Raw genomic sequence first — 26065 nt, forward strand, 5'->3', positions numbered from 1 at the left:
AGGGGCTACATGGGTGGATCTTTCCATGGAGGAATTTTCCATTGGGGAAAAGAATTTTTCATTTAGGGGGCACTGGATTCCCAAGCATTATTTCAAAATGATAAGAAATTAATATTTAAAAAAAAGTTTTTCAACTGAAAGTAAGGAGCATCATTAAAACTTAAAACGAAGAAAAATTATTACTTATATGAGGAGGTTCACCACCTCGTAAATAATTCGCTCTTTACGCTAAAGTTGTTTAGTATTCTAAAAGAAATATTGATTCTAATTAAACACCTTTGTGATTCAGGGGCCATTCTCTTTACGCTAGTTTTAATTTTTAGCTTACTTATAAAGAACCATATACGTTTGATTTTTAACATCACTTAAAAATAATTTTTTCCCAATGAATGTTTTACCTTCTTTTGCGACAAAATGATGTCAATACGACATAAGAAATACATTGGTCCTTAAGAAGGCTAGATATCCCTTTTCACCTTAAAAGGTGATGTAAATACGGATTAAGCGTCACATTTAAAGTATGCAAATTTAAAAGGTCACAAAAGAATAGTCAATTTTCGAATTTATACCTGTCCTTCCCTATTCCACATGAATGCATTCTTGACACATGATTAAAAGATGAAAGGAAGAAGTCACTTGTGCTTTGTCAGATAAAACATGACACAAAATGATTCTATTCACGTAAAGACATATCAAATTTTTAGATTTTATTGGCTTTGTTCATCTTTTAGAAATTTTAAACAAGTCTAATTTTTTTCTCAGCAGCATATCAGGAATTTGCCGTGGTCAAGTTACAGCTTTTTTTGACCAGTAGAAATTTTCGAGATGTGATACTCCATCGCTGATAAGAGGGTAGTTTTTTGTGAAGTACACAATAGACCCTTCAATCCGTGCAGCATAGTTAAATCATTTTCATTATTCTGGAAAACAATGATATCATGGTTTTCATCTGTCCACTAGATTTTTCACCGAAATTCGGTGGTATTTCTGGGCAACGTATTTCAGAACCACCTAACTTCCCGGGCAGTTTTTTGATCGAACTTTCAACAAAATATTGTCCCCTCCCCTTCTTCAAGACCGTATCCAGGGTTGGCTCAGGGTTTGAACCCGCTCCCCTAATTTTGTCCAACATGTGCATACAAACAAATTATTGATAGGTTTTTTTTGTAAAGTTTTCTTTGTACACCTACCTCTCCACAAAAAAACATATTCCTCCCCCAAACAACAATTCTAGATAAGCCTTTGTTCCCTCCTCCTTATTATGTTATTGTACCATCCCCTAAAATCATAATTTCGTGTGTAAGTGCCTGGTGTGTTTAGCGTAAGTATCTAACCATCCCTCTTTACTCTAAAAAAAACATTTTATAATAAGAACACGGGAGGTGCCTGTTTTTTTCTCAATTTAGTAGCAAGAGTAGGTCCATCCTTAGGGGGTGGAGGGTGGTTGTGGATATTGATATATGTATATATACATATATATATATATATATATATATATATATATATATATATATATATATATACATATATATATTATATATATATATATACATATATATATATTATATATATATATATATATATATATATATATATATATATATATATATATATATATATATATATATATATATATATATATATATATATATATATATGTATATATATATATATATATATATATATATATATATATATATATATATATATATATATATTATATATATGTTAAATAAACTTATATTTAAATGCGAAAATTACAACAAAATGTTTTTAAAAACAAATCTTTTAAAATAGCCCTAGCATCCGTACTTCAACAAAGTTCAACCAGGACTGATAAATAAAATGATGTGAGATGATAAATTCATTCAAACGCTATTTCGCTATTTGGTGGAGCCAGGTGATTATTTTAGTGGCATTTGCCCCAACCCGGAGGTCAACATCTAAAAATAGGAGCTTCGAACATAAATAAGACTTTTAAAAAATTAAAAAATTCCCAATTAAGTTCTATACAAATATATGACTAAGACCACCTTCTAAGTAAGGCCACACCCTCTCAAACAAGTGCTAAACCCTAGTTAATGTCTTAATACAAAGAAATTTATTAATGCTCGTGATTCGTCCATCCCCAAACTGAAGGTAACACAGGCAACTACGATAAAAAACTATACTCAGAGGAATCAGTCATCAAAATAGCAAAAAGAAAGCAAAAAATATCTGGAAAACGTAGAAATTATACGATATCATAGAAAAAAACTATAGTACGAAAAATTATATCAACAAGGGCGTAGCTGAGGTTTTCAGCGCCCGCAGACAATGTCGGTTCTTTCCCCCTTCTCATCACCACCACATAAATAGATCAACCTCAGTTTGGCGCTTCCTCGGAGGCAGCGCCTGGGGACAGCGGTCCCCTCTAGCCCCCCGTAACTACGCCACTGTTTATCAGGAGCCGTTAATCTCAAGCTTTGGTGATCCCAAATCTACAGCATGTATAGGCCAATCTAGCCTTGTGTCTATTGCTTTGATAAGTTTGCAGATCTTAATAGATGCATCTGTTGACACCCTTATCGGGATGTGCAATATACTAAAGATAGACACATTTAATTTCGGCTGGGCCTCCAATGTCTAAATCAGATACCCTACCTAAAAGTGCATAACTAAGCTACAATTGCTCAGCGGTTCTCTTTATAGCTTCTAAACGCGCCTGGTCAGCAATAAATGAATTGTACTTTATTAGAGGATTTTAAGCCGACAAGATTTGATGGCTAAATCTTATTTCTTCAACAATACCCATACCCCCTGGGGGATATGACTAGGCGGCAAATGGGCTCTGGGTTGAAGGACGGAAATGACATCTTCATTTTACGTTGCCTGTGCAAGCTTTGATGAATTATTTACAAGGTGGGTTGCTCCTGGTGGCACCCCAGAGAAAAGGGACGTTTGGGTGGACAGAGACAAAGTGGAGAAAAATAGTCAATTTTCCAATGGTGATCGCTCATAAAGGCTTACAAAATTCATAGAATTCACACACAACGAATTAAGGTTAATACTATCACAGGCACTCATTTATGAAGGAGGGACCCGAGCCGTCCCTCAAATATTTTTTAAGACCTCTCCCCCCCATTGAAAAGGTCTTTGATATGGTCTAAAAACCCATGAATGTTTATAATTAGCCTATAAGGACACAACTAGTTTAAAATGGTGAGCCCGTACCCTCTATAGAAGAAAAACAGTATCCATAAAAATGACTAGCCAAAATAGTGTTTTCACAGATTTTCTGTGAATTACCAAAAACTTCAACGTTTTTTGAATTATTAATGTACAATGATAAACAAAGATAAAAAAGAATGACACAATGAATTCATTTGAGCAGTGATCAAGGGCGTATCCAGAAAGTATGTCCAAGGGGGAGGAGTTACATAGACCAAATAAAAAATGTATCAAAAATTCGTTTATACACATTTCCAAGGGGAATTTTCCTCGGGGGATATTTCTGGTAAGGCTTTTTACATGAAGGGGGGGGGGGTGTTTGGTGGGGGATTTCCTACTTCGGGTATTTTCCAGGTTTTTTTTTGGGGGGGGGGTGATTTTTCACGGAGGTATTTTCCGGATGGGGTATTTTCCGGAGTAGGGGGTAAACACCTAGACTCAACCTTTTTACTCACCAGTTCTTTTTTAAAATAAACGACTTTTGTACCTTTTTGTTAATATTTTATCTATTTGTTTGTCACAAAAATTAGTTAAATTTGTGAGACGATTTTTTTTACTATTTCTGAATATTCAACTACTTCCAAATTTTGTCAGTACAAGCACTTCTAATGATAGTGCAGTACTACAACAACAAAATTCCCTCCTCTTTTATACTCCCCCTTGCATAAGTAAAACAACATAAACAGTGATTAGGCACAACAAAACCTACAAAAAACCTTATTATACAAGTCTTGATAGCGCAGCTGTAACAGTATTCGCCTATGACTGTGGTAGCTTAGGTTCGAGCCTTCGAAAAGATAAATTATTGTAGATTGGGCTTTACTACTACTACTAACAACTCACCGCAGCACCAAGCTGCCTAAGGTCAACACAGCTATGCCCGTTCTTCCTCCATCCCAATCTATACAAAGCCTCCCTCTTTTCACCTTCTCAAAAAGCATTTCCTTTAAATCTTTCTTTATGACATCTTCCCACCCCAGACGAGGACGGCCTGCTTTCTGTTTAGCCTTAGACGGGTGGCCGAAAATGGCAACCTTCGACAATCTGTCACCCTTCATCCGCAGAACATACCATAGACATATCAACCTTTCTTTCATTATAGCCCTAGAAAGCGGAATTGAACCACATTTTTCATACAGCCTACTGTTTGAAATACGGTCAGTCAGCCGGGTACCCAGAACAATCCGTAGGCAATTTCTCTGGAAAATGTATAGTGAATCTTCATCCGCTTTTCGGAGCGCCCATGCTTCAGAGCCATATTTGACCACTGTCATCACTGTACCTTCCAATATTCTAATCTAGGTTTGCAGACTTATTTTCTTATTCTTCCAAATAACTGTCAAAAAAATACCCTGAACCTTGGCTATTCTACAGTTAACATCTTCACTGCTGCCACCGTCTTCACTTTTAATACTTCACATCTCCTTAGTTCATATTTTAAAGCTTTCTCCACTTTCGTTACAGTCCTTTTGTTTCCATATGATCTATCACTCAGAAAGTTATTGCATAAACCCCCTCTCCTCTCTATTAAACATAAAGCTTTTTCACTAATATTCTTAGCTATAGTCTTAACTTTTTTCCCTAAGACACTATCAGCAACTTCACAAATTGTTTTCTAAAATTATTCCAACCATCTTCCACATTGTCAAATTTTAAACTATCGAATTTAGTATTCAAATGTTCCTGGGAAGTTTTTCTCAAATTCTCATCCTGGAGTGTACTAACATCATAAATTCCCAGGAGGTAGTTACCCTTCCGAAATTTCAGTTTTAAATTAACCCTAGAAACTAATAGATGGTGATCTTTACTTTTAACATTAATAATAGCACTCCTATATACCCTAGTATCTTGTATTGACCCTGCCAGTATTCGATTTACTGTAACATACCTATTTTTACCGAGCTGGGTGTTAAAATCTCGTAGTAAAAACACCATATTTCTACCTGGGGAACTGTCTATTTGCTCCTGTAACTGTTATTAAAATGCATCTGAGTCACTAGTTTCTCCGTCAGTTGGTTCAACATGGGCATTACATAACTTTATCTTTTTAACTCTTCTTCATCTACTACTGACTGTTTTCATTTATGCATTAATAACTTAGGTCAATTTTATATCTATATTTTGTACAGCAAAATTCATTTTATGTCCCTCGTTTTCTCTTGTATTCTAGATCCTCGAGCAAAAAAAATACAAATTTGTATTCTATTTTGAAAAAAGAATAAAAAATATATTTATTACCATTTCCTTCGCATGCCCTACTCTAACAACCACACAATGGAAATCAGCCTTAGAATTTTTAATTAAGAAAAATGTTTGGGGGTGGCAGTGTGTTTTTCATTTTTTGGAGGGGGAACTATTTTCAATAGCAAAAATAAAAAAGGTATATTTCAAAGTGTCGAGATGGTAAAAAATCGAAGATTGAGCAATTGAGAACCCCCCCCCCAAATGACGTGCTTGAAAGCCAATACAAATTTAAATTTTTCAATGGTAAATGTTGGGATATTACTGAATACTGAGTGGCACCTAAAACCCACTGGTGGCATCTGAAACTTTGGCTATGGATACCAAAAGTACACCATTAATGCTTCAGTTGGCACTTTTTTGCTTTTGACATGAATAAATTTATTCGCACTAAACTTCAATGGGGTACATTTATCAAACTATAATATTATAGCTGTCCTTTTATTCGTTTTAAATGTCCTTTTTTCTTTAAATAAAATGCATTTTTTGACAATACTAAATTTGACTTTTCGTCAATCGAAATGATAATCTGTTAATATCGGGTAATTCTTTATCACACAGAATGGAGAGCGGGAGAGCCTTATCCGTTTTGGGCACCCATTATTGCTATGAATGTCTAACCTGTAAACGTTGTTAATAAATTAACAAGTTTCTTGACTACAACGTTCCTTTTGTAACCTCCAGCAACTGCAGTTAAACCCTATATCTCATTTCCCCAAGTAATATTCTCAAATATTCCGACCAACAGCAAAATCAACCATATTTTTCATCATATTTATCACTTAACTTAAAAAAAAGTATCTAATCTCTGTTTTTTAAGAAAAATAAGTTAAAACGTTATTTTGGAAGATTCCAACGCATATAGCATACACATCGCACAACACATGTGCTGCAAGTGCTGTGCACACACGTGCTGTGTGTGCAAGTAAAAACACCCCTTCCTTCTCTCATTCACAAATTGTTTCCTATTAAAGGTGGCATACGCGTAAGTAGTAGGATTTGAGCCCGTGCCCCTCGTAGGATCCAGAAAATTTTTCCAATTTATGAAATAATTTATTACATTTCTGTTAATTTGCCCAGTATCGTATTTTTTAGTCCCCCCTCAATAGACGAAAACACTACGTAAGTACCTGGTAAAACGTTCTGAATTAAAAATTGTAAATTAGCAAGACCATGTAACTTATAGACTTTAAAAGTTCATTTCCAGCACAGAAAGAAATAATATCTTACTATTTGAAAATTATTTCCTGTTAAATATTAAACACAAGCAATTTGGGGGTATTTAGTCCACTTCCTCAGCCGAAATCTAAAATTTATCTCAATTTGTCAAATAGTTTTTTATAAATTTTCTGTTTAGTTTGCCCGGTTAAAATGTACCAAATTAAAGACACCAGATTAAATAAAATCCTCCAACTTATAAACTTTAAATTCTCGCTTAAAGGGCGATAAGAAATCCTGCTTTTACATTATATATTTAATGAAAGACGAATTTCTCAGTACACCTATTTCTATCTTTAGCTGATACCTTATTGAGACAACTTAATTATGTTTCTTCGCTCATTTTATTAAAGTAGTTTATTATAATCAGGGTCATTTTTTATTACGATGATTGATAAAAGGAAATTGACTCGTATCAAAATTGGTATTCGGGCTCTATATTTGCAACTGAATTATTATCAGGGTCGTAAGGCTGCTGAATACTTAATCAAACTGTTTAGGGTATTGAAAAATAAGTAAAGAGTTGATCTTGACATCAGAAACCCAGACTCTAAAACGCTGAATTTTGGTGATAGTTTGATGACATTGTGAAGGTTAATCTTTAAAAAAAAAAACATTTTCCAAAGGGAACGTTTTCAAAGCAAATTATAGAACAATATTGAAGCCTTGCACGTTAAGAAAAAAAAACCTTAGTCCCTAAACCATCTAAGGGCCGGAGCGATTTGAGTTTTTCTCAAAATTTTTCGGATTTTGAAAAGTGTTTATTCATTTGTCATATTGCCTCAGCAGAAAAACAGCAGAAAATTAGTATCACAAACCTGGTCAAGGCTCATAAATAAGAGCAGTGTAATCTGGACTGTTCAAAGAGGGGAAAGAAAGCAGCGCAGCTGCCCTGGGTGCCGTGGCTGGAGCGGTTGCCGACTTTGATCAAGATTTTCACTTTGACTCGGCTTTTTTGCTTATATTTGAGTCGGGAGGGAGGTGCTGCAATTAAATTTTACCCGGACACCACCGACTCTAAGAATGGCTCTGGTGCTACCCCTTTCCCCCTGTAAGCCCACCAAATGGCTTGGGTGTCATTTACTTTTTTATTTGCTTTTTTTATACTGAAATCTTCTTTGAATCTACCAAACATCTAGCAATTTTAAGCAACCTTTTCCGTAATTTACGAACATTTACTAATTATTACTTACTAATTTACAAATAATTTATAAATTTACGAATAATTTAATAATAACTACTAAAATATACTAATAATACCATTAATTTTTAGAAGGACTGTTGTTGGTGCAGAGATATACTTAGTTTTTATTTTCTGCATCATCATACAATCTTACCTACATTTGAAATTAATATATTACAGTGCCACATTTAAAAAAAAAGAAAGAAACTAAAGCACTGTCTTTAGGAGCCAATTTTTCAGCCATTTTTGTGCAAAATATTTTTTCTATTTTTCATGTATCATCAGCTATTTTTATACCTTATAATTAATAGTTGTTTTTAAAAATTGAAACTTTGAAAAACTCAATGGTATTATTATGCTGTACTTTGCTTCCTGTTTTACAAATCTGTTCATGCCAAAAAAAGTCACTTAAAAAAACTATAAATCATTGATACTGGCAACCCTGATAATATTACTAGTCTGACATGCATAACAATATGTATTTGCCGATCTTGTGGTGGGCCTGGGGCGTTGCCAGTTTAATGCAGCCGACTGACGGCTTAATTTTTCCATCGCCTTATTAGCTTGGAATCTATCTACACCCAATACTGATTGAGTTTTGCGTCCACTTTTCATTTTGATAGGTTTAAGGGGCTGCAAACTTCAGTAGAGCTTTTCAATCAAGCCAGTATGTTACAAAGCCCAAGTCTTCATAAAAACAGAAAAACTAAAAATCAGTTTCAGGTCTTACGACAGCTATTTGAATGTCCTCTGCCAAACCTAGCATCTGAGCAAAAATGTAATTTTTAAGCTAGATGGGTCTCCCCTAATGTCAACACGGTGAATCCAATGGCGTGATCACAATTTTTCCATCTGGAATATTTTCTAAGATACGACCTAGTGTCTATTGGCTAAAAACCGATTTCATACGTTTTTCACAGCTGAAATCAAGTATGACCAAAGCTAACCTAGTATCTACACCTAGCAGAGAATCGAGTGGCAACAGTGGCAGTGTCAAATAATGTCGCAGTGATGACAGTGAATAATGAGTATATTTTCGGGTTGTTGCTACATAGTGCCACACGTGGTTTCTTTTGTTACTTAATTTGGGAACAAAATATTTCTTCTTTAGTTCTTATTTTATTAATTTGTGTGGGTGGAAGGGAATCACGAAGAATAGGGAGTAGGGAGAAATCAGGAAAAGAGTCCAGAGGAAAATGCTTTAAGTAGCCATTGCTTGTATAGATGTCAAACCAAAGAAAAATTCTTAGTTTTATTCGTGTCTTTTTGGTTTTCGAGTATGGAGTTACGCATGAGGTAACTCAGTTTGTTAAAACTAACAAATATATATCCCCTGCTCTTGACATGACGTTTTATTGAGAGAATGATCAATATCAATAAAATGCTCAAGGGGTTGTGCAAAGATCAGAAGGGGTGGGTGGCAGAGAGGCGACAGTCCCATGGGATAATTTCTATGTATTTTCAGTTTTATCTTCGCTGTTTATTAAAAAAAGAAAATATCCGAAAAATGTAACATATGTCCGTTTTATTATCACATTTGAAGAACCTATTCCAAATATTTGGAATTTCAGCCAGTAAAGGACTTCAAGAATGTATTCCCTTGCAAGAAATATGTTCTTTGCGTATTCCTCTCCCCTTACAAAGAAATCAACTGACTTATCCTCAAATTAAATAAAAGAGCAAGTTTTTTTTTTTTTTTAACAAAAGTAAAGACCGAAGCCATGGCTTGAGCAGAACAAAAAAAAGTTACTAGAAATTATAATGAACAATGAACTAAAAGTCAAAAGAAACATATATTAGATTGAATAAAAAACAAAACCAATAATGAACTTAAGATGTACCAAAAATAAAACTAATATTCAACTCAAACTCAAAACAAACAAAAATACTTAATACGTGAACTGGGAAGTCGTCTCTCTTGCACCCCAATTACAGCAGGAGTGTTTTTGCTTAACACCATAAATCGTACAATCTGATAAATGTATGATTTGATGATAAACATAACATTGCCAAAAACTAAAAAGTCTTCAGTCATTTTCTGAGGAGATTAACTTTAAAAAAAAAGTTTTTTTAACTGAATGTAAGGAGTGACATTAAAACTTAAAACGAACAGAAATTACTCTGTATATGAAATGGGTTTTCCCTTCCTCAACGCCTCGCTCTTTACGCTAAAGTTTTTAATTGTTTTAAAAATTAGAATTGTGGCAAAGAGTCAAACTTTAGCGTAAAGAGCGAGGGATTGCGGAGGGGAAAACTCATTTCGTATACGGAGTAATTTCTGTTCGTTTTAAATTTTAATGTCGCTCCTTACTTTCAGTTAAAAAAACTAGTTTTTTTTATTTAATTTCTGAACGTTTTTGAATTAATGCATGTTTGATTTTGGCTCTCCGCACATAAATTATTAAAATGAAATGTGCATGCTAATTCTTTTTTGGCTAAATGGCTTTCTCTTAATTTTGATCAGACGATTTTAAGAAATAAGGGGTGTAGAAGGAGGCGTAGCTGCTCACCAATTTTTCGGTTACTTAAAAAGGCAACTAGAACTTTTAATTTTTAACGAACGTTTTTATTAGTAAAAAATATACGTAACTTAAGAATTAACTTACGTAACAAACTTTTATATTCTTTTATTCTTATTATGTATATAAGGGGGTTTGTCCCCTCGTTAATACCTCGCTCTTTATGCTAAATCTTAAGTTTTGCCCCAATTCTTTAAGAATGACCCCTGAATCAGAAAGGTCGTAGAATAAGTAGCTGAAATTACTAAAAATACTTTAGGATGAAGTGCAATGTATTTATATATTCCTAAATACCTCGCTCTTTATGCTAAAGTATTTTTAGAACCCCTCATATGCTTAATAATCTCTGTTCGTTTTAAGTTTTAATGCTATTCCTTACTTTCAATTGAAGAAACTTTTTCATGATTATTTTTTCATTGTTTTTTTTATAGTAATACTAGAAAATCCTGTGCCCTTTTCATTGAGTTTCTCTTCCCCCATGACATATTTCTCCAAGGAAAGATCCTCCCACATAGCTTCCTTCCCTCAATCCAACCCCCCAAACCAAAAGAATCCCCCTGAAACGTCTGTACACTTCCCAATAACCATTAGGCTACTGTATGTAAACACTGGTCAAAGTTTGTAACTTGCAGCCTCTCCCACAGGGACTGTGGGGGAGTAGGTCATCCCTAAAGACATAGGTATTATGGTTTTCGACTATGCAGAACAAAATGGCTATCTCAAAATTTTGATCCGTTGACTTTGGGAAAAAATGAGCGTGGGAGGGGGCCTAGGTGCCCTCCAATTTTTTGTCACTTAAAAAGGGCACTAGAACTTTTATTTCCATTAGAATGTGCCCTCTTGCAACATTCTAGGACCAATTGGTCAATACGATGACCCCTGGGGAAAAAAAACAAATATAACACGCACCCGTGATCTGTCTTCTGGCAAAAAATATGAAATTCCACATTTTTGTAGATAGGAGCTTGGAAATTTTGATCAAGGGCTCTCTGATACGCTGAATGCGATGGTGTGATTTACGTTAGGATTCTATGACTTTTAGGGGGTGTTTCCCCCTATTTTCCAAAATAAGGTAAATTTTCTCAGGCTCGTAACTTTTGATGACAAAGACTAAATTTGATGAAACTTATATATTTAAAATCAGCATTAAAATCCAATTCTTTTGATGTATCTTTTAGCATCAAAATTCCGATTTTTAGAGTTTCGTTTACTATTGAGCCGGGTCGCTCCTTACTACAGTTCGTTACCACGAACTGTTTGAAATAAGATAAAGAAGTTTTTTTGCAATCGAAGCCCCTCGGATTTTTCAGTTTTTTACCCTGTTTGTGTTCCTGAGCAACAGTAAACATGGCGAGCAAGGATAAACGCAGGGCTAATGCTTGTGTGGGTACCCTAAAAACAACTTTAAAAAGAAATACAACAGCTTGGTATCGAAGCCCCCTCAGCTTGTATTTTTCTGCTTTCTACCCTCTGTGTGTCCCTGAGAAACATTAAACATGGCAAGCAAGGATAAACGCAGGGCTAATGCTTGTGGGGGAACCATTAAAACAACTTAAAAAAGATATACAACAGCTTGGTATCGAAACCCCTTGGCTCGAATTTTTCTGCTTTCTGCCCTGTGTGCGTCCTTGAGTAGCATCAAACATGGTGAGCAAGGATAAACACAGGGCTAATGCTTGTGGATTAATCATGAAAACAACTTAAAAAAGATATACAACAACTTGGTATCGAAACCCCCCGGCTCGAATTTTTCTGCTTTCTGCCCTGTTTGTGCCCTTGAGTGGCATCAAACATGGCGAGCAAGGATAAACGCAGAGTTAATGCTTGTGGGGGAATCATGAAAACAACTTAAAAAGATATACAACAGCTTGGTATTGAAGCCCCTCGGCCCGAATTTTTCTGTTTTCTACCCTGTGTGTGTCCCTAAGCAACATATAACATTGTGAGCAAGGATAAACGCGGGGCTAATTTTTTTGGGGAAACCTGAAAACAACCTAAAAAAGAAATACAACAGCTTCGTATTGAAGCCCCCTCGGCTCGAATTTTTTGGCTTTCTGCCCTGGGTGTGTCCCTGAGCAACAGTAAATATGGCGAGCAAGGATAAACGCAGGGCTAGTGCTTGTGGGGGAATCCTGCTTCTCTCCACAGAGTATGTGTTTGATGCAAAGGTCAAGTCTTCTACCAGTTAAAGAAAAATAAATCTGAAACAACAGGTCCCAAGATTATGTTTTTGTCGGCTTTTCTTTTATAGTTTTTTATCTAATATTTATTTTGCTATTTCTTTAACTCAACCAAAATCGAGCTCACCCCCAGTGCAACTCAACCCCCATTTAAGTTAATCCCATCTAACTCAACCCTAGTTGATAAATTGACCGTGATTAGCTACACCTAAAGGAAACATGCTAATAACATAAAAGTAGTATCATTAGATTCCTTATTTTATGCTTTTCAAGTATTAATTTTAAAAAAATTTCTACAGCCCCAGTGTTAACCTTTATCTCGCCCTGCTAGGATTTATCAACCCCAGAATCATTAAAAAAGAAATAAAATGAAAAAATAAATACTGTAGGATATTCTACACCATATATTCTGCCTATATTTAGAATATAGGTAGATTATTCCAAAATTCCCTTCTTTCTTCATGATTTGTCTTTCTTTCTTTTTCTTTCATTAGTTCATACTTTCTTTGTGGATGCTCAATTTTACATGTGGGCTTGATTTTCTTAGGGGAATTTTTTTACTGGGGGAAATTTCCCTGGCGGAATTTCCGCGAGTGGGTATTTTGAAACGGGGAAATTTTCGCACGACCAAATTTTCCGCCGGGAGGAGGGATATTCCGGGGATTTACTCGGAGAGTAAGCCAGACCCTGACTTTCTCACATGCCAGCTGAATACCATATGAGAGTGTGGTGCTAGATTGGGCTGGTAAAAATTGAAGTTGGCTAGCTATACTAAAAAAAAAAATGTAGCTAAACTAAGTAAAAGCTCAGTTAGCTGATTTGGGACATAAATTTTTTCCATTTGGGATGGCATAGTTTAAGTAAACCAAGTGAACGTGTTTAAAAATTTATGTTGAGTTGCTCTTATTGAAGTTAAATGATAACGACTTGGATCATCATTTCATTATCAGCTGGTTATGTGATCCGACTGGAAGGATTTTGCCTGGAATTGTGGGGGGGGGGAATTTTCTGGGGAGGAGAACAGAGGATGCGTTTGTGTCTCCTTTATTTGCCTCACTTACAAAAGGAACTTTTGGAGAATGTCTTATTGATAAGAAAAATTAAACAAGGATAATGAGGAATAATTATTATAGGGTAATTTGCAAGCTTCTGAGAAATTTCTGAGATTAGGACTGAACCGTAGTGGTTTTTTTGTACGTTTGTTTTACATCAGATTTTTTATGTCTGTTTTGTCACAACCCTCGCTGGCTTTTGTACAAATACATTTTTATTATTAATTTAGTGTTTTTCAATATTTATGTTTGGTAATGAATATTCTAAAACTAGGAATAGATAAACTGACTTCAATTTGCTGATTGGATACTACACTTGAACGACAAAAACCATTATCTTTTTACGACCCAAAAACACACGAGAGTGTGCGGTAGCAAATTCAACGATTCAATCAATCTGCTTCATTTTCATCAGATATATTCATCTTTCCTTATGTAGTCTTAATCATTAAGATTTTTCTTGCTTGGATAGATACCACCTGTTTGGGTAGATCCTGGGCCACCCAGCTATGATCAGCCATCGACCAACAACAGAGTTTCAGGGCGGGGCATGCGTGGGTTAGTCCGGGTATACCAATCTCTATACCAATTAATTTAGGCTCCCTAGAGTTTAGTTTATCTCTAAGGATTGATTGTAAATGTTGCAAAGTAGGAGTTATATTTTTGAATGATTTAATCTAAGGTATGTTGATCTTTAGGGAAGAACCTTTGATCAGTACATAATGACAAAGCCGTGGCTGAATTTCTGTTTTGGAGAAACCGGAAATAAATATTTTGGGTGAGGGGGATTTAACCAAGGAAATTATTTTATGTTTACATCATAGGCTTATAATGAATTATTAATCTTGCATTTGTGCAGGTTGTTGAGGTGTCTAGCCCCAATTTTGTATCAAGAAATTGATTCGAGGGAGGAAATTGTAAAAAAAAAATGTGAACTGTAAGAACAATATGAAATCTATGTGGAAACATATGATTATACAGTACTCTAGGAGGGCGAAGGTCCCTTTCCCCTCTTTGCGCGTCTGTCTTCATATTTTGCGAAATATCTACGGATGTGTATTAATACCTAGTTATGAAAGACGCTTATCTTTAGGGAAAGTCTCTCTAGTGACATTGACTTAGACAGTATATTTCTCCTCCACCTCTTATGGGGAGGCAGTATTGAAGTCCCCTGTCATAATTGATACTTTATTTTTGAACATTCAAGGTTTCCATTGTTGATGTAATGCTTGAATAAAAGAGTCCAGAAGCTCAAGAAAAAATTGAATTTCAGGGCCCAAGGCCAGCCCTTGATTTTTGGAAACGCAATAAACTTAAGTCTGTATGGATTTCTATCAAAATTGGATGGAGGTATGGCCTATATAGTCGATGCATATACATAATCCTATAACTTAATCGAGGATATGAAGTTTGGGAGGCAAGGGTGCATCTAGGATTTTTGTTCAAGGCTGGGGGGTACAATAAAAAAAAATATTAAAAACGAGGCTAAAATTTGCTTATATGCATTTTCGTTATATTTTTAAAAGTCGGGCAAATATTTCGGCGACAGGTTCAGACCCCATAACCACCCTCCTGGATACGGCCTTGGTGGAAGACCTTAAAAATTAATTAAATCAATGGATGCGAAATAAAGTTACACTAATTCCAGTTAGAATAATTTGTTCTAGCTCAGGCACGAGCGCAGAGGGGTTTCTGGCCATCTCCCTCTTCCAAACTGTTGAGTTTACTGGTATATTATAGTGTTAGCTCATATCATCAATCGTTTGCATTATGTTACGAACTGTATCAGTGGTGTAATGTAGTCAAAACCCTGAGAGAGGAGATGGAGCCGATTTTCCCAAGACAATGACAGGGAAAATGACAATGAAAAATGAAAAATAAACCATATAGTACCGTAAAGACAAAGGTATGCTGAAGAGAACTGATCTGTTTCCGTAGATGCTTGAATTGTGTAGGCGTATCTTAGTTTTGACAATATTTTTAACACGCAAAATTTAAGCTGCGGGGGGGGCCTCCCCCTGCCCCATAGGAAAATACGCCCCTGAACTGCAATAGGAATGACACGCTATCGATAGCCTGGAAGTTGAATTACTTGTCGAATTCCACAATGAGTTGGGGAAGATATGACATTATTTTTCCATCTTTTATTGCTGGCCCCCTCCCCCTAAAAGTTTAGCATAAAATGGATTTGCTCACTCCCTCTTGTATGTATAAATAATAAGGATTTGACTTTTCTTGAAAAATTTATGGTTTTGTATTTCTCATTAAAAGTACTATTGACTGAGCTCTGCAAATCAGTAAATACCAGAATCTATCGTGCAAAAGTTTTTAATTTTACTGACCGGCTGTGACCTCTTGTTTATGGGACTCTTAGGTTGAAAATGATGATCTGCAAAATTCTAAAGATTCACCGATATATGGACACAACGGTTTGCGAAATAAACATTTATTTGGCATAACAATGTTTTGGGTAAAAATCGCTTCGCTATCCAAAAATTTTAAAAACCGAATTATTCGGAATCTCCCCGTAATTGATGTTAATGAAAATGATGGTTGTTTTTCGTGTCAATCTTCATGTATTTATAAACTTCAATATTCTGGGAGATCACGGAGAAACCTTTTTTTCAGAAAAAAATCAAAAACCTCCCAGAAACTCAGAAAAAGTGGAACACACGTTGAACATGTCATATTTATACTCTTTTTATCTCAATGCATATGCTCATTTCACAATAAAGATGCCTTCAATGTTTTGCCGACAGACCATGGGACGTTTCGACATAATAAACAGGGCTTCGATATGAAAAAGCAGTATGTCTTAGTCGGAGATACATTCCAAGTGGCAAGATCTTTTTTGGGGGCCATTTTCTCCCGTATTGCAAATGCTTCCACCAAACTAATTAGTTAAAATTGACTATATCATAAAAGGGATTCGGTGTAAAATCCTTTAAAATTTAAGGAGAGGTAAAAAAAAATGTCAAAGGAATTGCGCTCATTCAGCTAAGCACGGATTCCCTCAAACAGAACGGGATTTTTTTTTTCAGAACAGCAAATATGCCTACTGGTGAGTACGAGGGGTTGTTTACCTTGTCCCCTGGTTTACACCTACTGACACTTGTTCCGCCATGTGAGGCACGTTTCACCCACACCACACCTCTGCGCAAAGTATGGTAAATGTTTGCTACACAGAACATGTGTCACGTGGCTTCAACGGCTTTTTGAAGTGGACAGCTCCATGGAATTATGCACATGTAAAAGTAAATTTGGGAGAGCTTCGCAAAATCATGAGATGGGAGAGAGAGGGTCCCAGATTTGCGTGCGTGCTTGATGTTGTCTATGGGCGAAGCGAATTGAGCTTCATAGGTTTCTTTCACACAGTTTCTTTTACACAAGCTACAGTTGTTGTTTTTTGGGGGGAGGGGATACCTGTTAGCGTTTGTTAGTGGTTTTTTCCTTTTTAATTACTCTATGGGTGTTACATATTATTCTATGATGTTGTTATAAATAAGTTATTATCATTACTTAATAGGCCTTGGTTAAAAATTGGGAAGGTCTCTAAATGGTCATTTTGACGGAAAAGTATGCACATGTGTCAAATTTTTCACAGCTTAGGCAAAGTTCCCACCCTACACCGCTGCCTAATTCACTTATTGTCAGTTTTATAGTGGTGTGAATTTCTTTTTGAGCGGGAAGGGTGATTTAAGACGGTTTAAAGCAGAATTGCCAGACAGAGCGCATTTGCCCCATTTGGGCACTTTTTTGAGGTGATGGCACATTGAATTATCCAAATTGGTGTAATGCTTGGGAGGATCGTGAATTCGGTGCATTTACACTAGAAAATTGGAACTTTAAGCGCATTTTCATTTTTATGGTGGCGTAATCTTAAACTGGACATATGACAACACTGATTTACACCGTGATCATTTATGTGCCTCCAGGTAGAAAGGATTTCAAAATTAAGGATATTATACAATCAGTGTTTAGAAATGAATTGGTGTTATATGGGCCAAAAAACTGTGTAGAACAGTTTGCCTAGATCAAAGGCTAGCATGGAAGGGTAAAGGGGCTTTAATCCCTTCTTCTTCCCTTTAGAGGAAGAAAATTTACAAAAATGTCAAAATCATGTAACATTGGGAATACATAATGTAGTCTTTTGGGGGAAAAATTCAACCCTTAGCTCCCTTTCCTCTAAGAAATCCCCAAGGTATGCCCCATCCCTTGTAAAAAAAATCTCTACAAGCACCCTTAGCTAAGATCATTCACCCTGCTGTTTCGTGATTCAACCAACTTAGCTCTTTCACTTTAATAGGATATACCGTTGTTTTTTTTCTGTCTTTCTTCTTTCATTTTTTAATGACCACGACACTTGAAAGCACCTCTAACTATCGGGTACAATTAGTCATCACAAAGTACAACCATGAAATATCTATGAAATTAATACCATTTCTAAATTGCTTTTAAAGACAATGATTTATAGTACGTCTGTTAACTGTTCTATCGTTTACATTACGTTTCTCAGGTTGAAACTAACTATCAGTTAAATTAGATTGTCTACCAACTAATTTGTTTGAAAAATGACTTTGACTTTAGTTTCGGTATATTTTTTTGTTTATAATTATTTTTGGATTTTATGCCTCTTAACATGTGTGGGAACCTCATCTTCTTGCTGACCATTTGTCATTCGTGGTCGGCTGACATAAATCCTGCATGCACAATGTAGTAAATAGCAGCTTTCGTAGCCATCTCTAGCCATATCCAACTGGAGAGGTCCAATATATTCTTCCTCTGGCTAGTCACTTTACTGATTGATATCAAGATCTCAATAGACATTGTGATGAATTGGGTAAAATCAAGAAGAAGATAGGTAGAGTGGAGGCAATATTAACCAACCGAGTAAAATTGGTGATAACTTGGTGTTTTGTGCCGAAATTTTATTAAATCCGTCTCTTAATGGCTGTCCGAGTACTCTTTCACCTTGTGCAGTGCCGTCAATTCACAAAAGTGTTCAGGGCGGGGGGTCAATTTTTGTTATTTAATTACTTGAGCAAAAATACGGCAAAAGGCTTTTTCAATGGTGATATCCCGCCAAAAAACTATTTTTTTGTATTTGAGGCGAGAATCTTCAGAGGAAAATACCCCCTCCTCAATTGACGCCTTTCAAAATGTGTACATTAGCAAAATTAATATTTACATGCCCTATCCATATAACTTTTCCTATCTTGCTACTAGACCTACCAGTGAGTTGGGTTGGCCATAGCACTTTTTGGAAATATGGCCTGGAAAATATGGTCTATACAGCAACACCCAGGTACTTTGAGTTGCCAATACTTGAGCCTCGCACCAAAGTTATCATTCTTAAGGGCATGGTGTTAAGTGAGTTGTCCTTGAAGTGGGACTCATCGCTTCTTGGGCTTCCTTCGCTTCACTTTTTTCTTGTCTTTTGTAATTCTTATGTTATGAACTAATCTTCCAGAAAAATATTAAGGAGGCTCGAATTAAGCATTGCTTTGTAATGATTGGTGCTCTATTGCTTTAAATCCTATGAGTTCCAGGTTAGCAATATTTTACCTTCCTATCGTTAGTTACCATGTTTCAGGTATGCTGCTAACTGACATCTCCTCGGGGTGGAATACTTCGATTCCAGCTTCGGGACCAAACCTTCAAATTGCCACTTCGTTGCCACCCCCTTCTAGTATTGGGATAGAATTGAACAATGGAGAGGATATGCAGGTGGCTCCATATTCGTGCCCATTCTGTGATAAGAATTTTGCCCGGCAGTCTTTGTTAAAAAAGCATGAACAGGTATTTTTTTTTTATTATTAAATAAAAAAAAAACAAGTTTTTTAACTAAAAGTAAGGAGCAACATTAAAACTCAAACCGAACAGAAATTACTCCGTAATATGAAAGGGGAGGTTCCTTCCTCAACGCCCCGGTCTTTATGCCAAAGTTTGACTCGTTCTCTCAACTCTACTTTTTAAAACAGTAAAAAAAAACTTTAGCGCTCCTTACTACAGTTCGTTAACACGAACTATTTGATTAGGTTTCAACCGTTTAAAATAGGCCGAAATAAGTCAAAATCTGAGCATTATTTTAAAACCCTCCAAATCTTGTCTGCGAATGGGGGGAGGGGGGTCATTAAGAAGGATTTAAAGGAAATCGGAAGTTCTTGAGACGATGATTAAGAGTGAAGCTTTGAATAGATAGGGATGCGGGAGGAAGGTGCGCAACTGCGTTGGCCTCTTTCGGCTTGATGAAACAGTGAGTTGTTAGCTACTACTACTAATAATACTAATAACTCACTGCAGCGCCAAGCCACCTGAGGCCAACACAGCTGCGCACGCTCCTCCTCCAACCTAAAGTAATCAAAATCCGCTATTTTAAGTCAGAATGAATTATGCACATAGAATTCTTGATTTAATTAGATTATTGAATTAATACAAGACAAAATTCAGTAATTCAACTAACAGTTGTTAATCTAATATCTAATACACATTCATTTTTTTTTGAAGTTTGCGGTGGTTATTTATGTCCACCCTCGTCTATTCTGTGGACCTTGTTTTTTTTTTTTTTTTTTTTTTTTTTTTTTTTTTTTTTTTTTTTTTTTTTTTTTTTTTTTTTTTTTATCTGATCACTCCTGGAAGGGTATACTTTGATTCGACTGCATGTTTGCGTTTGTATCAATAAAGGAAGGGCTGCCTTCTAAATCTGAACTTACAGCTAAAAAGAAAAGTTTCGGTAAATTTACTGTCAGGTTTTTTCTTCTTTTTTTTCTTTTTCCCCTCTCTGCCTGTTCCAATTGACTTATTTTAATTTTCGATATATTCTTTTCTCTTCCTAGTGATATTTTTCTTTTATATTTACTAAAGCCTTTATTTCTTTTTTAACTCTCTGGTTAAATGTTTTCTGGATATCTTATGGTTCTTAATATTGCTACTTCTGGATTTACGCTACGGTACTTAAGTATGTTGAGTCCTTTATGATTTGCCGAATAAAGATAGAGACGAATAAAAAATCAGAAACGAGTTGCCTATACTGAATCTGTGTCTTAAGCTCTTAATTATAAGTTTAAAATACTAGTCTTTCCATATGTTTTAGCAAGTGCAAACGGGGATTTTTAGGGGGGGGGGTATAAATAAAGAAAAGGTGAACAAGCAAACTCTACAGAAGCTTTTAATTTCAAGGGCAGCAGGGATACCTTCTTCTGCGGATATGCCTGGTTTTTAGCTTAAAAAAAAACAATTAAAATAAATTTGAGTACACTCGAAAAGAAAATGATGTAAATTTCTCGGTGGAAAGCTTGCAGAACATTGAGGGTTTTGCAAAAAGTCTAAACAACCAAAAAACTCAAAATAAGAGCACTTATACCTTCTTGATTTGTTGGATTTCACATGTTCTTAGCTTTTTATTTTGTTAATATTTCACCCACGTTTATTTTTTTTTCTTTAATTTGGCGCCCTCTGCTACCAAAACAGCATAACTGCAAGTCGTTATTTTTCATTGATAATTGACTTCTGAGATTTTTCTAAATTTGTTAAGATATATTTGGGTGTGTAAGTTTCCACTTAACCAATTGAAATGACCATATTTCATTTGGACTATACTTGATGCGTAATTTAAAGATTAATTACGAACTCACTACTGTCACTCGTACTTTTGTGGGTCTGAAGGTGTACCTTTCGTAGATTTGTGTGTTTTTTTGTTCATTTAACGGTGAATTCTTGGTGTTTCCAACTAAAAAATTGAAAACTTCTTAAACATAACTTAAACATTTGCTTACTATGAATAATATTTTAAAAACAAATTAAATTTTAAAACACTCAAAATTTGTTTTTAAATTTTCTGAGCTAAAACCTCTCTAAAGAATGTTTGTTGTGGAAAAGTTCAACTTAAAACAGGATGAGGAGCTTTATATTTCTCCTTCTAGTCTAGTATAGAAACTTAAAAACTTCTTATTTTAGCAAGAAGATCAGTTTGAACCTTTAGAAAGAACGGTTTTATAAGAAAAATCAACTGCTACTTTTAAAATTGCTCTTTTTTTTAGATCTTCTCAGCAAAAACCTCTCGAAAAATGGATTTTTTTTAGCAATTAAATAAAGAAAAACAAGTTTTTTTTTTTAAATGAAAGTAAGGAGCAACATTAAAACTTAAAACGAACAGAAATTACTCCGAATATGAAAGGGGCTTTTCCTTCTCAACGCCTCGCTCTTTACGCTAAAGTTTGACTCTTTCTCTTAACTCTATTTTTAAAACAGTAAGAAACTTTAGCGTAAAGAGCGGGGCGTTGAGGAGGAAAAGCCCCTTTCATATACGGAGTAATTTCTGTTCGTTATAAGTTTTAATGCTGCTCCTTACTTTCATTTAAAAAACTTATTTTTTTATTTAATTTCTAGACGTTTTTGAATTAATGCATGTTTTGATCTTGGCTCTCCGCACATAAATAATTAAAACGACATTTGCATGTTAATTAATTGCAATTAATATGAATATTTTGAGAAAAAAGGAGCGAGGGAGGAGGCCTAGTTGCCCTCCAATTTTTTGATTGCTTAAAAAAGCAACTTGAACTTTTAATTTTTTACAAACGTTTTCACTGGTATAAAATATACGTAACTTACGTAACGGACTTCTATATTCGTATGTTTTATTGCGTATATGAGGGGGTTCAACCCTTGTCGATACCTCGCTCTTTACACTAAAGCTTAAATTTTGTCCCAATTCCTTAAGAATGACCTCTGAATCACAAACGCCGTAGAATAAAATGTTGAAGTTACTAAAAATACTTTAGCGTAAAGAGTGAGGTATAACGAGGAGGTAAACCCCTCATATGCGTAGTAATTTTTGTTCGTTTTAAGTTTTAATGCTGCTCCTTACTTTCAGTAGAAAAAACTTTTCATATTTATTTTTTCATTGTTTTTTTTTCAAATAATGCTAGAAAATCCTGCGCCCCCTTCTTTGAAATTCTCTTCCCCCATGATAAGTTTTTCCATGGAAATATCCTCCAACGTAACCCCCCCCCCCTCAACTCTCCCCCCTAAACCAAAAATCCCCCCTGAAAACGTCTGCACACTTCCCAGTAACCATTACTATATATAAACACAGGTCTAAGTTTGTAACTCGCATCCCCTCCCACGGGGACTGCGGGGAGTAAGTCGTCCCTAAAGACATAGTTATTAGGTTTTTCGACTATGGTGAATAAAATGGCTATCTCAGAATTTTGATCCGTTGACTTTTGGGAAAAAATGAGCGTGGGAGGGGGCCTAGGTGCCCTCCAATTTTTTGGTCACTTAAAAAGGGCACTAGAACTTTTAATTTCCATTAGAATGAGCCCTCTCGCGACATTCTAGGACCACTCAGTCGATATGATCACCCCTGGGAAAGAAAAAACAAACAAAAAAACAAATAAACACGCATCCGTGATCTGTCTTGTGGCAAAAATGCGAAATTCCATATTTTTGTAGATAGGAGTTTGAAACTTCACAACAAGGTTTTCTGATACGCTGAATCTGATGGTGTGATTTTCGTTAAGATTGTATGACTTTTAAGGGGTGTTTTCCCCTATTTTCTAAAATGAGGCAAATTTTCTTAGGCTCGTAACTTTTGATGGATATACCTGATCTTGATGAAACTTATATATTTAAAATCAGCATTAAAATGCAATTCTTTTGATATAACTATTGGTATCAAAATTCAATTTTTTAGAGTTTCAGTTACTATTGAGCCGGGTCGCCCCTTACTACAGTTCGTTACCACGAACTGTTTGATTCAACTAGAAACTGCTTTAGCAGTTTTTATTTCTAGTTATTCTCTTTTAGTCTGATAAAAAAATAAGATAACTTCTTTTCATTTACCACAAACATTGTTTGTGGTGAAATAAATTTTTAAGATAATATGTAAATTTTCAAGTGCTCGAAAATAAAATGATGAAATTTTCTCATCGGAAACCTCTCTTAAAAATTGTCTTTTAAGAAAACAAACTGAAGATCAATTTTTAGCAGCTTTTTTATGATTTTTCTCTAGTCTAGTGACTTTGTTTTAGTACTCGTAGGCCTATCTATGTGAAACTTTTTTGTAACTTTTGTGCCGGGTTCTGGTTGTTTCTGAAAAAAAAAGAGTCATTATTTAAGTATAATTTTTTGATAGTCGTATTTTTTTTTATAATTGATTGTTTTTAATTATTTAACATACTCATTTGCTAGTCATAAATATAGTTATTTAGATCCGATCACTTTTGAAACTGCTCAAAAAAAAATACTGAGGTTTTCTCAGCAAATACCTTTCTAAAGAACATTTTTGAAACAAGTCAACTGAAAACTGCTATAGTAGCCTTAAATTTCTAATGCTTTTCTTCTAGTTTCTTATAAAAATTCAAAACTTATTTTAATTTACCATAAAGGTTTGTTTATTACAGAATAAACTATTAAGATAAATGTAAATTTTTAAGTGCTAAAAAATAAAATAATTAAATCTCTCCATGAAACTGAGTGGTTTCTGCTGACATAAATTTTTCATATACTTATCATATGTTGATTTCTAGTTAAATATGTTGATTTTCGAGAAACTTTAAAAACTGGATGATCATGAATATTTCTCATTGTTTAATACAGGTTATAAGAAAGAAACAAATGAATTTTTATGTTCTTCGTTTTAGTTTATCAAAGTTGAATCAACTGTTAAAAATACAAATGTGATGTTGCATTAAATTTAATTGACAAAGGTGCATCATATCTGGTATCAAAATAGTGCAATAAAATAAATACACGTAAAAACTTTTAAATTCTTAAATGTTTTTCTTCTTTAAAAAATTAGATAGTTGTCCATCCATGACATATGTATCTAAAATATGCAAATTATGACATTACATAATCGAGATTATAATGGTGTATAAATCTCTCGCATTTTAACTACACCAAGGAGAAGAGATAAAATGGGTTTGATGGACAGTTTCATTTTGTCTAAAAACTTGCTAGGGTTTATAAGAAAAGCAGACAATAGGTTTTGATAAAGCAATAAATCTTAAATTTTTGTGCGCCTCTGAGCTAGCGAATCCATTATGGGCGGTCAGTTTTTGTCTCGATGGGCTAGCATCCATGGTTGCCACCTAGATACAATTTCTGTCGCATTAACATTCTAGGTGTAATGCTATGTTTAGTTCACTTTCCGTGGAGACAAATTAAGTTCATATGATTGTTGAGAACATGTTTTATTAAGGAATACGTCATAAATGTTAGTGCTCGGGAAGCCAAGAGATTTTAACTAGATAGGTTTACATCCAGGGTTGCAATAAGTTTGCATCCTGAGCCTGTTACGACAACATTTCAAGTGTATTTGTACCAGTGCTAATACACAGTGTCATTTTTAGTACAAAAAAAATACGAAAATGTATATAATATAAGGAATAAATAAATAAGGAATACGAAAATAATATAAGGGATTATAGGTTTTTATAAAGCAATACACATTAAATATTGTATAATATAAATATAAAAATTATAAATATTTTTGAATTTATTTTAAGATCATTTTCAGATGAAGTTTATATTCGAAATTGTATGCCATATATTTTAGCTTTCACCTAATTTTTTTCTCTTTTTTTTTAAATTTGGTCCCCAATGCCAAAAATTGCAGAAGTTCATATTGAGGTTTTTCAACAAAAATGGATTTTAGGATACTTATTTTTAGGATAAGCTTCAAAGGTACTTATGGTGTGTAAGTTCCTCTTTTTCACTTTGCTTAGCACTTCTCAACGAAACTAAAAAAAAACTCAAATGAAATTTTCAATTTTAGAAAACCTACTTTCCAAGGGGGGTTCCAAGGGATATTTTTTACGGGTGGTATTTTCTCGGGGGGGGGGCTATTTTTTCAGGGGGTATTTTTTGTGGGGGAATTTTTCACTGGGGCTATTTTCTGGGGGTGTAAATGCCTAAAACCGTTCTCCAAGAATGTTAGACACGGGGTTCCTTAAAATTAGAACGCCTCAAAATGTCATACAAAAAAAAATTGTTACCGACTCAACCTTCCTTGTTAGTATGAAGTACCGTCTCCAAACGCATTGTATTTTTATTAGTCATAATCTTCTATCTCTTGGAATCAATATTGCTGACTAACACAAGTTGCTGCTAGCAATTCACAGAGACTAATTAAAAATGGAGAATTAAAAATAGCAGTTTCTTGTACATAAACCCTAAAAACAGCATTTTAAGCTTCAAAACAAACATAAAAATTCAAATCAAACCGTTTATAACAAAAAATCACCAATAATTATTTGTTAAATGAAGAGATTTCCGCTTTCTATTTCTTCTTTAATGTAGCGAAGTGTTTGGACCACCACCACATTTTTTTTCCTTTTCCTATTTTATTATTTTACGCTCAAAATTCATCAACAATATTCTCCAACAACCTTCTGAATATTTGAAAAATTCTATCAACAATTTTCTCTTAGCTCACGGAAACACGGTTGTTAATAAAGA

At 34.7% G+C, this 26065-nt stretch overlaps 1 protein-coding gene across 1 annotated transcript in view; it reads left to right on the plus strand.

The window, feature by feature from the left end:
* LOC136037527 (zinc finger protein 423 homolog) overlaps positions 1–26065 on the plus strand; it is a 151611-nt gene that overhangs the window by 107593 nt on the left and 17953 nt on the right. The window contains exon 3 of the mRNA XM_065720249.1: positions 19197–19402. Within this exon, the coding sequence (XP_065576321.1) occupies positions 19197–19402 (206 nt within the window). The remainder of the gene's footprint in view (positions 1–19196; positions 19403–26065) is intronic.

This window comes from Artemia franciscana, chromosome 17 (genome assembly GCF_032884065.1).
Source record: "Artemia franciscana chromosome 17, ASM3288406v1, whole genome shotgun sequence".
NCBI classification, from domain to species: Eukaryota; Metazoa; Arthropoda; class Branchiopoda; order Anostraca; family Artemiidae; genus Artemia; species Artemia franciscana.